The sequence below is a fragment of the Botrytis byssoidea genome (assembly GCF_014898295.1).
Source record: "Botrytis byssoidea strain MUCL 94 chromosome Unknown BBYS_013, whole genome shotgun sequence".
In the NCBI taxonomy this organism is placed as follows: Eukaryota; Fungi; Ascomycota; class Leotiomycetes; order Helotiales; family Sclerotiniaceae; genus Botrytis; species Botrytis byssoidea.
The window spans coordinates 210,483-226,059 of NW_024065854.1; the positions used below are offsets into that span (position 1 = coordinate 210,483).

General features: G+C 42.3%; 5 protein-coding genes across 5 annotated transcripts; 4 read left to right on the top strand and 1 right to left on the bottom strand.

Moving 5' to 3' along the window:
- Positions 1–490: 490 nt before the first annotated feature.
- EAE97_006861 (uncharacterized protein) lies at positions 491–1,360 on the top strand (the record flags this gene model as incomplete). Its single annotated transcript, XM_038877374.1, has 1 exon — positions 491–1,360. One exon carries the CDS (start codon positions 491–493, stop codon positions 1,358–1,360), a length of 870 nt encoding a protein of 289 aa, XP_038731564.1.
- A 115-nt stretch (positions 1,361–1,475) lies between these two features.
- EAE97_006862 (uncharacterized protein) lies at positions 1,476–2,478 on the bottom strand (the record flags this gene model as incomplete). Its single annotated transcript, XM_038877375.1, has 2 exons — positions 1,476–2,136; positions 2,189–2,478. The coding sequence occupies 2 exons, from the start codon at positions 2,476–2,478 to the stop codon at positions 1,476–1,478; spliced, it is 951 nt and encodes a 316-aa protein (XP_038731565.1).
- Positions 2,479–2,701: 223 nt separating this feature from the next.
- EAE97_006863 (uncharacterized protein) lies at positions 2,702–4,653 on the top strand (the record flags this gene model as incomplete). The annotated part of the gene is made up of 2 exons (XM_038877376.1): positions 2,702–3,093; positions 3,147–4,653. 2 exons carry the CDS (start codon positions 2,702–2,704, stop codon positions 4,651–4,653), a joined length of 1,899 nt encoding a protein of 632 aa, XP_038731566.1.
- Positions 4,654–5,443: 790 nt separating this feature from the next.
- Positions 5,444–7,450, top strand: EAE97_006864 (uncharacterized protein; the record flags this gene model as incomplete). Its single annotated transcript, XM_038877377.1, has 3 exons — positions 5,444–5,781; positions 5,838–6,019; positions 6,078–7,450. The coding sequence occupies 3 exons, from the start codon at positions 5,444–5,446 to the stop codon at positions 7,448–7,450; spliced, it is 1,893 nt and encodes a 630-aa protein (XP_038731567.1).
- A 640-nt stretch (positions 7,451–8,090) lies between these two features.
- Positions 8,091–8,873, top strand: EAE97_006865 (uncharacterized protein; the record flags this gene model as incomplete). The annotated part of the gene is made up of 2 exons (XM_038877378.1): positions 8,091–8,680; positions 8,717–8,873. 2 exons carry the CDS (start codon positions 8,091–8,093, stop codon positions 8,871–8,873), a joined length of 747 nt encoding a protein of 248 aa, XP_038731568.1.
- Positions 8,874–15,577: the final 6,704 nt, after the last annotated feature.

The following is a 15,577-nucleotide window of genomic DNA, read 5'->3' on the forward strand; positions in this document are numbered from 1 at the left end:
TCTTAAGTGTCTGTCCTATAGCCTTCTAACCTCTCCTTAACCTTCGACTAACCTGACATATGAATTCAATTGTCAATCGACGAAGTATATCCAATCATACTCTATATCACAGTTGAAAATCCCTTCATGCCAAGGGATAAAAGAAGGGATCTTTTATCAACGATTGTCATCTCCTCGGCTGTTGTCCTGGGATTCTGACTTGACTTTACCAGAGCTTACGTTCGTCGTCTGGGTCCTGTTATGTAAATACCGACCGACAATCTGCTCATGAATGCCTGATTAGCCTTAAAACGAAGAACTACCTGGGAATTCCAACGGAACGGGTGAGGGTGGATGCATACAGCAGAGCATCAACCACACACATCAAACGCAAAGAACAGAAGTCTTGAAAACAAGATATTAAAGCTTATTCAAGAACACAACGCCCTGTACGCTCGTATTCTTCCTCTCAGGACTTGATTGATTCGAAAATCTCTTACAACCATCGAACATGAGTAAATTCTACTTTGGTGGAGGATCGGGTGATGTTTCCTCGGACGATGAAGACAATCTTCCATATCCCGAAGCCCTTCCCCGATCTGATTTCTTAGCTCCATCTTTTGATGCACCAACTTATCTATCTACATTATCAGATCGTCACCAGACCCTCGAGGATTTACGTTCCGACCTTCGTGAGCGTTCACAGGGCCTTTCTAAAGAATTATTGGATCTGGTAAATACCAACTATGAGCAATTTCTAAGCTTGGGCTCGGACCTTAAGGGTGGAGAAGAGAAGGTTGAAGATGTTAGAGTGGGCCTATTAGGTTTTAAAAGAGGTGTTGAGGATGTAAGAGGGAAGGTTAGAGAGAGGAAATTGGAGGTTGAGGGTCTCCTTGATGAGAAAAAAAGTGTTACTAAGGAGATAGCTCTGGGAAGAAAATTACTGGAGGTTGATTCACGACTTGAAGAGTTGGAGGATAGGTTAATGGTTGCATCTCTCGATCGCTCACCAGATGGGCTTGAAGATTCTTGGAGTGAAGACGAAGATGAGAATGAGGATGAAGATCAAGAAGATCTTGCTATTGATGGCGTTGTCAATGGAACAAGTACGAAGAAGCTTCAAAGGTTTGTATTAGACTATCGTAACGTTGAGCATCTATCGATCACCATCGGATCGGATCATCCGTTCATCGCAGCTCAGCAACCTCGATTGCTACGGCTGAAGAACACCATTCTTCTGGATTTAAATAATGCTTTGAAGCAAGCATTGTCATTGAAACTAGAAGGTGGACCGCGGCTGGTCAAGATCATGGGCATATACCGCGATTTGGGAGCTGGCGACGAAGCGGTAAAGATATTGAAAGATTTCAAATCGAAATAGCAAGTTGAGCCATGTATTGTAGAGCTTCAGGAGTTTGTAGTATTATACCCCGCTAAAGTAAATGAATTTTCATTATACAGTTAAAGTACAAATGTGCATGTCATAATATATTGTGTTATGAAGTCGATAAATCTCGAGGGGTCAAATCCGAATTGAGATCCCTGAACTCCCCATTAAGAATGAATCCAGGGCCATTTGTAGAGCTCAAAACCACTTCAACCATCTCTTTGTTGATTTTGTCACTCAATTGTGCCATGTCCTTCTTCACAGCCTCGATGAAGGCCTTGACATTTCGCTGCATTTCCTCTGGTGTGAAACCGAGTTGACCGACCGCCATTCTTACTACACCTAGACGTTCTCTATATTCAGCGCCTCCAATTAGATCCTTCAAAACCAAACTAGGATCTTTCACAACGGTACCCGTCTTCGCGCTGGGCATCAGTCCTTTAGGACCCAATACCCGACCTAATCCAGCTTTATTCATTTTCGCAAGGGAGTCCGTTTGACAAATACATCTATCGAACTCGATTCGGCCAGCCTTGACGGCTTCAAATATCTCCTCTTCTCCGACTAGCGTCGCTCCGGCTGCTTTGGCAGATTCCGCATATTTCGAGTCTGGAGGGCAAATAACGCATATCCTTAGATCAGTTTTGACTGGGTGTGGAAGTCTTAATCGATTTCGTACGACGGGTCCGTTCTTGAGGGATTTCATCTTCAGATGTATCTCGTATTTGGAAGAATTTGGAGGTCTTCCAACTTCGAATGCTCTCAGATATCTATGCGCTGCATTAGTAAATATGTTGCATTGAATCAATAAAGTAGACTAACCGCATGGCTTCACACAAGGTGAATGTTTCTGCGTCTTTTGGGTCATATTGTCGATAAGTAGTCCTTGGCTTCTTCTTCTTCTTCTCCGTTGTCTTCCTTTTAGAAAATGATTTAGTTGGTCCAGTGAGAGCGCCTGACTTCTCTTTCTTGGAGAGAATCCTCTCTTTGAAGCCCTTATGTCGGACTTGGACTATAGGTATTGAGGCTTTTGGTGCATGTAGTAAGGTGTGTCGAGCAGTAGACAAAGACAGCCTGCTCATTTGAGCTAGGCATAATCCTGGAGCTGCCATATTGTGTAGATCGAGGCCTAAAGTATTTCAATATTGGTCGAAAGTGCTTGTAATTCGAGATCATCCATAATCACTAGCGCCTAATCATAAATTTTAGCTTCCGCTCGGCGCCCGGTGAAACCCTTTCCGTGCCACCCCGCCCTGAGTCAACAAATTCCCCCACTACTCTCAGAATTTATCTCACGATATAATCAAAGCAATTTACTACTCAGATATACAAAAAATGAAGTCTGAAGAATTGTCTCAACTGGCAACGAATCTAGCTCCGCTAGATTTCAAGGCTATTGAGCCACATTTAATCGCCTTGGATAAACACCTTACCCTTCGTTCATATATTGACGGATACACGATCACTGATTTGGACTCAAAAATATGGGTCACACTTCGCACAAACAGAGTTGCAGCTGCTTTCTTAAAGAAGGGCACTTCTCTCAATCTTGTCAGATGGTATCAATTCATTGAGCAGACACATCCAGAAATTCAAGAGGAGATCAAGCTCAAAGATGAGGCAGAGAAGGCAAAGAAGACAGCTGCTAGCAAGGCGGGAGCAAGCTACAACATAGCTTTGCCTAATACCGAGAAGGGGGTTGTGACTAGGTTTCCACCAGAGCCGTCGTATGCCAAAAGAATCAATCACAACTCAAAGTTATGGGACTAATGCTGTTTAGTGGATATCTTCACATCGGTCACGCGAAGGCTGCACTTCTCAATGACTATTTCGCACACGAGCTTTATAAGGGGACACTTCTCCTCAGATTCGACGATACCAACCCTTCAAAAGAGAAACAAGAATTCCAAGACTCTATTATCGAGGATTTAGCACTTATGGGCGTCAAGCCAGACAAGAAGAGTCATACTAGCGATTACTTTGAAGAATTATATCAATATGGTCTGAGAATCATCAAAGATGGTAACGCTTATGCAGATGATACAGATCAGCAGACTATGAGGGAACAACGAATGGATGGTATTGCAAGCAAGAACAGAGACAAGAGTGTTGAGGAAAACCTCGCCATATTCGACGAAATGAAAAAGGGCACAGAAGCAGGAAAGAAGTTCTGTATCCGAGCAAAGATGTCTGTAGACAACCCGAATAAGGCAATGCGCGACCCTGTTATCTACCGATGCCCCAACGACGATCCCGAGACTGGTGGCCCCTTGCCCCATCACCGCACCGGTACTACTTGGAAGATGTATCCTACCTATGATTTCGCATGCCCAATCGTCGATTCTCTCGAAGGAGTTACACACGCCTTGAGAACAACCGAGTACAACGATAGAAATCCTCAATATCAATGGTTTATTACCAAGTTGAACCTTACACCAGTACACATGTGGGAATTCGCTCGCATGAACTTCGTTCGAGTCTTCCTCTCAAAACGTAAATTGGCTAAGATGGTTGATGCTGGAAGAGTCTGGGGTTGGGATGATCCTCGTATGCCTACAATCCGCGGAGTTAGAAGAAGGGGCATGACAATTCCCGCTTTGAGAGATTTCATCTTGAAGCAGGGGCCAAGTAGAAATATTGTAACCATGGATTGGACCAATTTCTGGGCCTCAAACAAGAAGGAAATTGATCCAATTGCGCCAAGACACACAGGTGTCGATATCAAGGATCAAGTAAAGGCAGTTGTCACCAATGGTCCAGAATCCCCATACACCGAAGACAAGCCTAAGCATGGGAAGAACCCCAAGGTCGGAATGAAGAAGGTTACATATAGCAAAAACCTCATTCTTGATCAAGAGGATGTCAAGTTATTTAAAGAAGGCGAAGAAATTACTCTCATGAACTGGGGTAATGCATTCGTGCGCAAAATTAATGGCTCTGGTCCAATTACAGATATTGAGCTGGAACTGCACTTGGAGGGTGATGTCAAGAAAACCGAGAAGAAAGTCACCTGGTTATCTTCTGACCAAACCCTTGTTCCAGCAGAGGTATACGAATTTGACTACATGATCACTAAGGACAAATTGGAGGAAGATGATAACTGGGAAGATTTCCTCACTCCAGATTCCGCTCACAAGACAGATCAGCTATGCGATAGCAATGTTGCCGATCTTAAAGAGGATGATATTATTCAGTTGGAGAGAAAGGGGTATTTCAGAGTTGATAGAGCGGCCAAGGATGGAAAGCCAGCCGTGATGTTCGGTATTCCTACTGGAAAGACGAAGTGAGGTTATGAAATGATATAGAGGGAACGAAGAAATGATATTAAAAGACTACCAGTCATAAGGACCGTGGAATAAATAGATGAATGAAATGTTGCACGTTTTCAACCTCCTTCCCCCTTTACCGTTGTAAATTGCGATTTGAAAACTCAGATCCCACACCTATTTGGCTGGAATGACAAGTGCATTTGAATGACGAGTTAAGTTTCAACATTATATTCATCTAGTAGGTTGTTGAACGTGATCGAGATATTGCCGTTGTACGTACATCTTATGTGAGGCTGATCTATATACAAGATTTTAAGGTTAAAAGCTGTGAATTAGTTAAGTTTACATAAGCTTATACAAGGGCTTCAGACAGGGCTAGTCGGACAATAATGTACCGCTATAACAAATATATTAAAGTACGTACAACATCCTCAAACCTGATTGCGGATCTCCCACAGGATGGCATTTCATTTGTCGCTGGAAGAACCAGGGCCTGGAATTCCCCATAACCACGATGCCAACAGCCCAGCAGCTGGCGGCCAAATTGGGATCAAATTAAGCAAAGATCTCTGCAAGTCATACAACTGGCAAAGATATCAGCTCCGCGCCAAGAAATGGCGATAATATGATCCATCTTAATCACCATTGGGTAGCCTTCACGACCGCGAAAAGCGATCATCTATATCAGGATGCAAACGCAGTCGCCGCCCCACTGTACAGATTTTACTTGATGAGTGGAGTTTCCACGTTTTCTTTCGTGTGAAGTTTCTTTCTTGTGTTGGAAAAGCTTCAGAATTTTTTCGGATCGATGTCGCGAGAGCTTTCCTGGAACTTCCGCTTCTGGAAACGAGAGCTTGCTTCCCTCTTTTGCGGAACGCTATGCTTCATAGCTCTAGCTGCACTTCTATATGCGTTTGATGGGAAGACTATTTTTCGTTGGCATGGCATCACACTTAACGCCTTAGTCTCTATTCTTTCAACCGCCGCTAAAGTGCTTGTTCTGTATTCCATTGCTGAATCCACTAGCCAATGGAAATGGCTCCATTTCTCAGAACAGAAGCATTTTCTGATAGATTTCGATAAGATTGATGCTGCTAGCCGGGGGCCATTAGGTAGTTTCAAACTGTTATGGAGGAAGAATCGGGAGTAAGAATCCTAGCCTTCTATATACGATGCAAAGACGACACTCACACGAATGATAGGCTCATAGTACGCATCGGTGCTGTCACGACGGTTCTTGCGTTGGCTGTTGATCCTTTTACACAACAACTTGTCCAGTATCAACAACGTCAAGTTCCTCAAAAACATGGAATTGCCGACGTTCCGAGAGCAGATCGTTATTCTAGGGGTCGATTGTTCAATATGCAACTCACGGTGGTGTCAAGTAAACTCGATCCTTCCGAAATACCAATAAGGTATCAAGACCGCTGACCCATGAATAGGTGATCCGCCCCTAGCACAGGCCTTCGCTGACGCGGACTTCATCATGCAATCAGCTGTCCTATACGGTCTTACGCAGCCTCTTGAAATGATCACTCAACAACTTCCTCACACATGCACTTCTGGAAATTGTACGTGGGATGCATTTGAGTCCCTTTCGGTTTGTAATGTTTGCAACGATCTAAGCGACAAAGTAGTGGAATATCGAGATGACAATTTTCTCTACGCAGCCTTGCAAACCGACAATGATATTGCAATCCGAAAAATGGGCACTGCATCCAGACTTCCCAACGGCTTATTTATTGATGGTTTTGATGGGTGGAACTATACCACCAATTCTACATCTTTGGATATTCCAGGTGGTATATTTATGACGACTTATGGAACTGGAAATGGTAGTGAGACGGTATCACTACAAGATATTGATACGTTGATATGGGCGATGACATTTCTCAAAGTACACCCCCCTCAAGATGGATCAAATCAGACGTGGCCAGACTTAGAAATCGAAGCACGAGAATGCGGCCTATACTATTGTGTCAATCGGTATGATTCTACAATTTTCAGCGGTACTCTTTCCGAAGAGATTTCCGAGGTTACAAGTGCAAAGCGAGATCCGGATTCGTGGCAGATTACAAGCTCGAAGTGGGCCGCTGTTCTTAACTCGTCGACCGTGTCAAGTCTTAATTTCGATAGCAAATTATCCGCGGCGCCTCGATCCGACCTATCCCTAGGTGGAAAGTATAACGTCTCACAGGCGGCTGTCAATAGCGTTAGTAGCTACTTCAGTGACCTTTTTTCGACCAACCTAAACATCACGCACAATGTCACTGAGACACAACAGGCAAGATTGAATGGTTACATCATGACCGATGGTAATCTCCAGTATAAGCCCAGCTCGATGCAAGCTTTTAAGACGAGCAATGATCTCCCAGCTACATTCGCGTCTCTTGCGAAAAGCATGAGCAACTCCATCCGTGCTAATGACGATGGCGCAAAAGTACAAGCAGGCACAGTCTATGAGACGATGACCTTTTATAAAATTGAATGGGAATGGATATCATTGCACTGTTTCTTCATCATTGCCGCTACTGTTTTCATCGTCCTTACAATCTATCAGACGAGGCTGCGTGGAACTCCTGCTTGGAAGTCAAGCTCACTTGCCGTTCTTTCTAGAGGGCTTATGGTAGGCCACACGTTTAGAGGCGCGGAGACGATGAGTGATTTAACTGCGAGAGCAAGAAGTGAAAAGGCTTGTTTGTATGGGAATTATAGTGAAATACAAGAATCTCGTGAGGATGTCGAGCTAGAGGAAATTGTTATGGGACCGTCGGATGTTCAGAAGATATTTAAAGGGGCACGTTTGATAAGATAAAGACGAATCTTATATTTGCTACGTTGATGAGAATGATTTTTATACTCAAATTGAAAAAGTGCACTCACAAACATAAGAAGGTCAGGATAGCAAGTATCCCAATTTGAGCTTTGTACGTGTTTGATGAGTTTTCAGTGTGAAATGTATCAACGATCAAAACAGTTTCTGGTTGATTGCAACACGGAGGGGAGGGTTTAATATTGTTCCCCACACTATTCGAATAGTCGCAATATAAGTATTCGAGATCATCTTTAAGATTGTATGCAGCGTCTGACTGTGTTCTTGTGGGGTTTTCTTGTTTTGGTTCATGCATCTATCTACAAAACCAGTTAGTCAAGACAGTAGATCAAGTAAGTGCAAAATGAGTAGTGAAGCTGCCTGTTGGTAGGTTGTATTGGTCTTATGCATCTCGAGTCCAACTGTTGATTCCTAGCGCATTAACATCGCTCGCGTAACTTGTTAGACGCGAATAGCACAGTATAAAACCACCTAATCTGTCCGCGTTCTCACTGTAATTCTTTTTTTCCCCAAAAAATTTATTATCTGCGATTTTGTGCTGAGATATCAATAATTCGTTGATTTAATATCCATCTCATCCTCTAAACCTCTCATATTTGGATACATCGTGCGCCAGATTGTCATGGCAGTCTCGTTACCCACAATAGTTCTAGTACATGGCGCCTGGCATACCCCTGCCAACTACAAGAGCTATAGCGACGCTTTAGAAGCACAAGGATTCAAGGTCCTCTGTCCACAACTACCTTCATGTAACGGCAAATCACCTCCCGTCTCTTCATTTACAGAAGACGTCACTGCTGTCCGCAATGTTGTGAAATTCCTCGTCGAAGCTGACGAGCGAGTTTTGATGGCCATGCATTCTTACGGTGGAGCAGTCGGTACCGACGCCGTCGAAGGCCTAACATTCGCTGACCGCAAGGCTGAAAGAAAATCCGGAGGCGTCATCCATCTCTTCTACATGTGCGCCTATGTTGTTGTTCCCGGGACGTCGGTCTGGGATATCTGTCAAGAAGCAGGGTTCGCTCAACTCTGGCCTCAATTCATCCAGAATTTCGATGATGGATCTACATTCCCCGTAGACCCATCTCTCTCATTTCTTGGCGGTGTAGAACAGAATATCGTCGAAAAAGCGCTCCCAAATCTTGTGAGGTCTCCAATGTCGGCGTTTGAGACGAAGACAAAGGGGGATGCGTGGAGAAGAGTTCCGGTTACGTATATCTTGACGCAGTAGGATTATTCAGTGCCAAGGCCGTATCAAGATCTTATGCTTGAGAAGGTGAAGAGTGAGGGGGTGGTGATTAAGACGGAGGATTATGAGACGTGTCATAGTGTTTTTATCACGAAGGAGAAGGAAATGGTGGATGCGGTTGTGGTGGCAGCGAAAGATGAGAGGAATCTGATATAAAATTGTCTATTTCATGGCTTGATTAGCTGCGTCTGTATGAAGTGGATGTATAGTATCAATGCGATTTTATCTATTTCATCCATTTTTTCAAGTATCTTCCATCAATAATATTTCCTAGAGCAGCAAGCAATCAACCATCTCAATACGATAGCATTTAGTATCCTATCCCTGAGAATACTGAGGATTCCAATAATCCTTACAACAAGTGAATTCACGCAATCAATGTTTTAAATTAACGAAGTCCCCCCGAGACATCAACGGAGGTGTAGTCAATGGTAAAATACGCACTTCAAGATCTGACCAAACCCTTTTCATGCCAGGATCTGAGCAATGATAAAGCTACTAGGTAGCTTGATTAAACAAGGCTCACAGATCGGCAAGAATTGAGCAAGACTTCTCTGGTTCTAGGAACCCTGGCCTTGGTACTGGAATGGGTAAGCTTAACGGTGCGAGCTGTGAGTTCGAATCTCACCACCTTTATCTTTTTTGGGAATCTGTGGAGGAGATTTACTGAAGTGGTGATGAACGGCTGCCTCATTTTTATGGGTGATTTATGGGGAGGAGTAGCAATGCAATAGTTTCTTGATGTGCATAATGAGATCTCATTATGCCTGTTTGATCATCCGTTGTCGTACCATCTCTTTTACTACTACTTTTCCAGTCTTGAAATTTTCATTGGATTTGGAGCACCATGATTCTGCATATTGACGAGTATAGAATATTCTTCCAACATAATTTCATAGAAGCTCAATGAGGCAAGATAAAATTGGAGGTGTAGTTCAGTGGTAGAATACACACTTCAAGGTGTGATCGGACCCCATTCTGAGACTCTTGTTGACATGAAGCAACGATAAGGAGACAACGAATTGGGCGATTCTATTGATTCTAGAATGGAATCAGGAATCGCATTGGAATGGTCTACCGTGAGTGAGTGAGCCGTGAGTTCAAATCTCACCACCTCCATTTCCCTTTTGGAGGTCCAAGTTTTCTTTAAGGCGAGAACAATCTTTCCATTTTGGAGGTGAGGAAGCTTGTGGGAAGTTTTATGGGCTTCGTTCTTTTTTTTTCCACACGGAAATTCTCAACACTCTTTTTATTTTTGTATATACTTCCTTTCTCTTTCGCAAATTATACCAGAATCCTCAACTACTTGCAAAGTGCAAATATTTGATACCATAGCCATCAGATAATACACCATGGGAATGCAACCCGGTGATAGAATATACACCTCAAAATGTGACAGATCCAGGAAAGCTCAATCCTTGGAGTTGTCTCCAGAGGCGCCGGCGACTTCCAGATTCTCGGCCATTTGGCTTTAAAATCTTTCTCGTGTGAGTGTGTAAGACAGTGCTTCGATTCTTTTTATTCCAAAGCTTTTTTACTTGTCACGGGGCTTCGGAGTCCGCAACGTCTTGAATCTTGATCAAGTCTTTTGTTTCTTTGTGATATCACTTCGTAACATCAGGAAACATCCGCACTTTTACTTGATTGGCCCTGAGCTGTAGGATCGGATACGAGATACAATTCTTCTAAAGACTCGAAGTAAGTTGACCAAAGAAAAGAATATACCAGCCACTGTCCTTCAATATTCTATGCCTCTGCCATAGTAGCCAATTTGATCACTTAGCTTACCCAGTATCCATGAAGCTTTCAAGGGAAAGATCCCGGCATCATTTTTCACGCCGAGTTTACTCACTGCTGCCTTATTGATATGCGATGACGAAGTATTCACAGGCATGACAATATGGGATCAATTCATTCTCTGGTGAATTTCTTGAGAGATCTCTGAAACTGGCCACTGACTAAGCTCTTGACAAGGAATTAATTGTGTAGAGAGTTAGAAAGACTAGCTACAATCACGTTTATCTCTTTTTGCATCGTGCTCACAAGTGTCCGTCTCTGCTACCTTCCTAGTTTTAGAACATTACGAATGATCAATAAATAGCCAAGAATATGATCATGAAAAGCAAATTTGCAATAATATGGAGTTGGATGAATTCGAACCGATAACCTCTTAAGATATACACGCATCACAATCGCATGGGCGCGCGTATTCCTAATATGCTCGGTTATCGAGTGTTCACGGAAGTTTTATATATACCATCTGAGTTACGATCGTTTCTATGCAAGAAAGATGACAGTATAAGTCTTAGCATACAGATTTGTTCAAGTTTACACATTTGGAGAAGAAACCTTTGTACCGTTGGAAGGCGACAGCTCTTTCCTTATTCAGAAATAAATACAGCACATAATTGACTACACTCCACGATTGCCATAGGCGCATACGAAAACCTTCGGCTTTAGACCACTCAACTATCATGGTTAAAACTAGAAACAAAAGTAGTAAAAATATATGGAGCTGGATGGATTCGAACCACCGATCTTATTGCAGTAACCATCTTAGATCGACCAATGGGTGCGCGCCCGGGGGAGCGACGCTGGTACGAATCATACTGCATTGCTTTACCACTAAGCTAAAACCCCTTCACGTCATTATGGTCGGCGGTTGTTGTCGACGCATATGAAGGTGTAATGAATCAACTTGTCTTGGAAGCCAGCTGGGATTGACACTTCCTAATCTGGAGCACAAAGGTCGGTCGTATCCATTAATTCATCTCAATTACAGGCAGGCTTCTATATACTCAGGTGAGATTGTAATCATATTCTACTTGAAGATTAAAGATTTTAGGTTGCTATTCTTGATGCAGTAGTCATATTCCCCCAGCTTCAAGCCACAATTCGTACCACAAGATTCATCATTTTAAATTCTATGTACTGTCAAGAAGAATCAAAAATTTGTGAAGTTGTAAGCAGAAATGCACATGAAGTTTTGAACAGGATAGGAATCGAATTCATCTTCCGAGCTCATGGTCAGGTCAGGCTCAGGTACTGGCTGATGTCGGATTTCTTTGTGCGTGTAGTCTGCATTATCCTCTCAAATTATGATACAGACACTCTATATTAAATAATATCATTTTTATTAATTAAGTTAACTATTGATGTCGATAAATTAATCTGGATATGCTGATGCACGTTTGCTACTGAGAGTGAAGTCATTACTTTGTGACGATTGCCTTCAAGAGAACCGCCCCCTCCTTTAATGTCGTTAACCTTTGGGAATTAGAAAAACAAATTTACCTTGCACTGGACAATGATTTCTGTTCATTCGTCTAATAAGAGTGTAACTGGTCTCCTCGCTCCAGTCGGTGCACGTGTTTGATGTTCGGAGAAATCGAGTTCTACAAAAGAAATTTACGGGCAAGCGCCCGCACGCATCCAGGATTCATCACTTTTGAACAGAGAAAGGGAGTTGAAAGTTGAATAGATATAATTGGCAATCCATTTCAAGAGACTACTGATTTGAGGAATTCAACTGCAACTTAGAAGGCTCGCTGCAGGATGGATGAATATCTAGGTATTCTTATTGCTGAACCACATCCGTGCTTCATGAAATTTACAACTTCTTTCTCCAACAAGAAGATATGCTGTTACATCTTCTAACCTCCGATCATTGATGAGGTACAATGGCATAGCTATTTTGGTAGGTGGTCCATCTGAAAATGGAGATATCAAGGTTCGAAATTGCATCGCGCACATTTCTTTAATCTCATCATCTCTATGTTAATTCAGCTAGAGTGCTATTAATCTGGTAAGTGACTTGAGACCAAAGGGATAATTAGCTGATAAATCTATGGTGCTGCTCTTTCTTTGAGAGATCCGCTTTAGCACCAAACATTATGTTCATTCAAAAGAAGGAAAAGACGAGCCAATTTCGAGAGGAGGAAATTATCTAGAAATCCAAGAGCACCGCGCTTCGAAGTCACACAAATCAGACTTGATTACCTCACATCGACTCGCTCCTGCATTCTATCATCTATAATCACGAATTTGCGATGCCTCTCATACTGATGCTTGTCTAGGCTCGGGTGTTTGATGTGTGCGTTCTACCAATTTAACAATTTTTTCTTCCTTTAATTGCTTCCCTTTCTGAACAGATTCTACTCATGTTGATACTGGAATAGCAGTTTTGAACCATTGACTAGGAATCTATGAAGACCGAAGTGATAATAAGTAGGGCTAAAGTGAGTGTGTGGAAATAAGGAGGCTTATTGCATGGAGAAACGGATATCTGCATGTGCCCCGCAATCGAATAGAATGATTGGAATGGACTTGATGCCCAAAACGTGATTTATAAACAAACATAAATGCCTGTATCAAAGAGGGCCCCTCTCGATATTCTGCATCTTCACTCCATTGAAAATTCCAGGGAAGAAGTTATTCCATAATACCTAAGATAGGGTGAAGTTAGAGAAATGAATTATGAGCAGTGGGAACCGAACTCACATCTTACACAATCAAAAGCATTCAATGAGCCTCGGGCGTTGTATGAGCAATGTATGCTATCGTGCCCGTAGGTGTGAGATAATTGTATTCGTGGTGCGCGTTCTTACCAGTTGGACTATGCTCCCGACTTTTTTTAAGAATGGAGAGCCTATCTCTTTGGTTACACATTGGTATATTTCGCTATGGACACTTAGAGGATTGGTGGTGAAATCTGGATGGAAGGGAGAGCGAAAGCTGCATGAGACTCGTAAAGGGGCTTAGTATCTACTCAAGCTACCTGGAAAAGTTTGAGTTCAACCCTCACTGGTTCTATATCAGGTCGTAAACCAGGGAATAATATTGAAGGCAGTGAGGGTTGGACCCTGATATTAACATAGTTCAAAATGGTTTCGGAACTTGCTATCAATAGACCTCTAAATGATGCACGGTAAGTATCTTGAGAGGACAAGGAAGTTGAGATTCATACACCCAGCTTTATATTTCTCATCTTTCCTGGTAGTGTAGCATGTAATAAAGTCGTGTATAGCAATATTTTCGGGTTTCTTGGTGCACATATGATAAAGATGATTGGTTGATGAGGTGCGGGCGGGCGTTTGCAGCATGAGTCCCACAAATGAGATAGTATCTATGCATCTCATCTCCAATCGTCAAAAATAACAGAAAGATCAGTTATCAAGAGGAAGAGATCCGCAAAAGATTGATGGTCTGGGAACAGTGAGAATCGAACTCACATCTTACACATGCAGTCAGAGAACCTCATGAACCATCACCCCTGGTGCACCAGAGTTATAATGAAGATCTGGGCAATCAGCCCTTTCAGTGTATGTTCTGACCAACTGAACTATGCTCCCAATCTTGCGCAGATTTTGCATGTATGTTGGTTAGATGAAACGCTACTGGCCTCATGTGTAAAGCATTGAGAGTGGAAGATCACGTGCACGTATCACGGTGTGGTTTCATTGCGCAACACTTGAGACTTAAAACCGGCTATTCAATAGGAATTATGTAAATTTGATTGAACATTTGCAATCTCTGCTCCATAATCTATGATAGTTCACTGTGATTCAGTATAAGCTTTCAAAGTATCCAAACGTCGTCAGGCTTGAAAAGGTTCCTCGATTATGTGGGATAGACTATCTTATGTTGTATTCTGAATATGTATGTATTCTTTGATAGGAACGTAGATTTGACGAGATAAAAATGTGCTAGACTGTGCGGTGCTTCGGTTTATCATCCGGGTCTCCCATTCCTTGGCCAGGGCTTCTCGGAAATGAGAAAATGCAGTGCAGATTTTGATTCATTGTATATCTATTTCTTTCAAGCTTGTACATAGCATAGATATCTTCAATGCTGACGCTTTTACCAGATCTTCTCACACCTCGATCATAGATACCGTTCAATTCCAACTTGTTCCTCAATGTGCGCGGACACGCAGACCCTACAAATGGCTTTCGCTAGTGACTTCTGACCTCTTACCTATCTGTACATAGGTATATAGCTCTTCGAACCAATGAATTTTTTATGTCTTCAGTTTGCAATGGTGAATAACTGCTCAAATTATATACTGCATTCGGCAAATAGTGGTTGGTTTAGACGCAGAAAAGATAACTTCTATTGTGACTCTTATTGGAAGTGTAAATAAGGCTACGAGCGCGAAATGAAAATTCAGGGTGAGAGCAATAGCGCGTTACTAAATTTTGAGAGCTCCCTATACACTTCTTGAGGGTCACATGTGGCCTATCTACTGCCGCACGTGGCATTTCTTAATTGGAGATACTTCTACGAGAAAAGGCTGGTTGGGTAATTCATTTCAAAAAATGTATTCACCAACCACAGAAATGCTTTTAGTGTACCACCTGCTGCCTGTGATAAGGATGAAATTTTCCGCCCCAGATTCACTATGTTGATGACATGTTCTCATTTTATTCCCAGCCAGGCGCAACACGTTTACTGGTATCTTGTGCATCCATACAAAAATTGGAGACGCAATCAACTGTAGAAAGCATATTATTATTTGAACCTTTAATAGTGGCTCAGTCATTGATTCATTTCCAATATACTAAGAGATGCCCTATCGTAAGAGTAAGATTTGATCCAAGAAAGGCTGACTTCTACGTCTCAAGTCTGTCTAATAACAATGTATTGTGGGGTAATCCTTGATAAATCATACATATTACTATGTCTATTTTTCAAAACAAAGAAAGTTGATTTATTGTTACAAAAAGTTGATCAGAGTACTCAGGAGTTCGTAGCGAAATTAAAAATTAAGAGCTGAAAATTCAAGATTGTTGTTGTGACCCCTTTTTACGCGAGTCCAACAGCAATGAACTGTTGATCTTTGCAATTATCTATATGAACCC